The following is a 382-nucleotide window of genomic DNA, read 5'->3' as shown; positions in this document are numbered from 1 at the left end:
TCGAGGAATCGTTGCAGCCCTAGTGGCCACCATGTCAGTGAGGTCCAGAACCCAGTGTGTCCTGACTGGCTGCATACCTGGGATGGCGTACAGGGCTCTGCTGTCATCATGGTTGGCCAGAAACGTTACTGCCTCTGTCTGGGACCTCTGAGACTGTCAAACACAACACAAACAAACAGTCACACACCTGGTGGTTCAGATACTAATGAAAAACCACAGCCAGACACTGCGGTGGTTTAGTTTCCCTATAACATTCAAACTCATTGCACTGCATGTTAAGATAATCAAAATGTACTTGCACAAGGTATCTACAAGAGTACTCAATGTAACTTTAATGTATAATACAACCTCTCTAATGGCAGTAGCAATTTTTCCAAAGACC

At 45.3% G+C, this 382-nt stretch overlaps 1 protein-coding gene across 4 annotated transcripts in view; it reads right to left on the bottom strand.

Annotated features, from left to right (window-relative positions):
* Nucleotides 1–382, bottom strand: part of poldip2 (polymerase (DNA-directed), delta interacting protein 2) — a 12826-nt gene that overhangs the window by 5719 nt on the left and 6725 nt on the right. For all 4 annotated transcript variants that reach the window (XM_035679589.1, XM_035679590.1, XM_035679591.1 and 1 more), the window contains exon 5: nucleotides 78–153. In XM_035679589.1, the coding sequence (XP_035535482.1) occupies nucleotides 78–153 (76 nt within the window). The remainder of the gene's footprint in view (nucleotides 1–77; nucleotides 154–382) is intronic.

The sequence above is a fragment of the Morone saxatilis genome, unplaced genomic scaffold (genome assembly GCF_004916995.1).
Source record: "Morone saxatilis isolate NCDOM2014 unplaced genomic scaffold, NCSU_SB_2.0 Contig8, whole genome shotgun sequence".
Classification (NCBI taxonomy): domain Eukaryota; kingdom Metazoa; phylum Chordata; class Actinopteri; family Moronidae; genus Morone; species Morone saxatilis.
The sequence above is the reverse complement of the archived record's forward strand: the minus strand, read 5'-3'. Positions and strand labels throughout refer to the sequence as shown.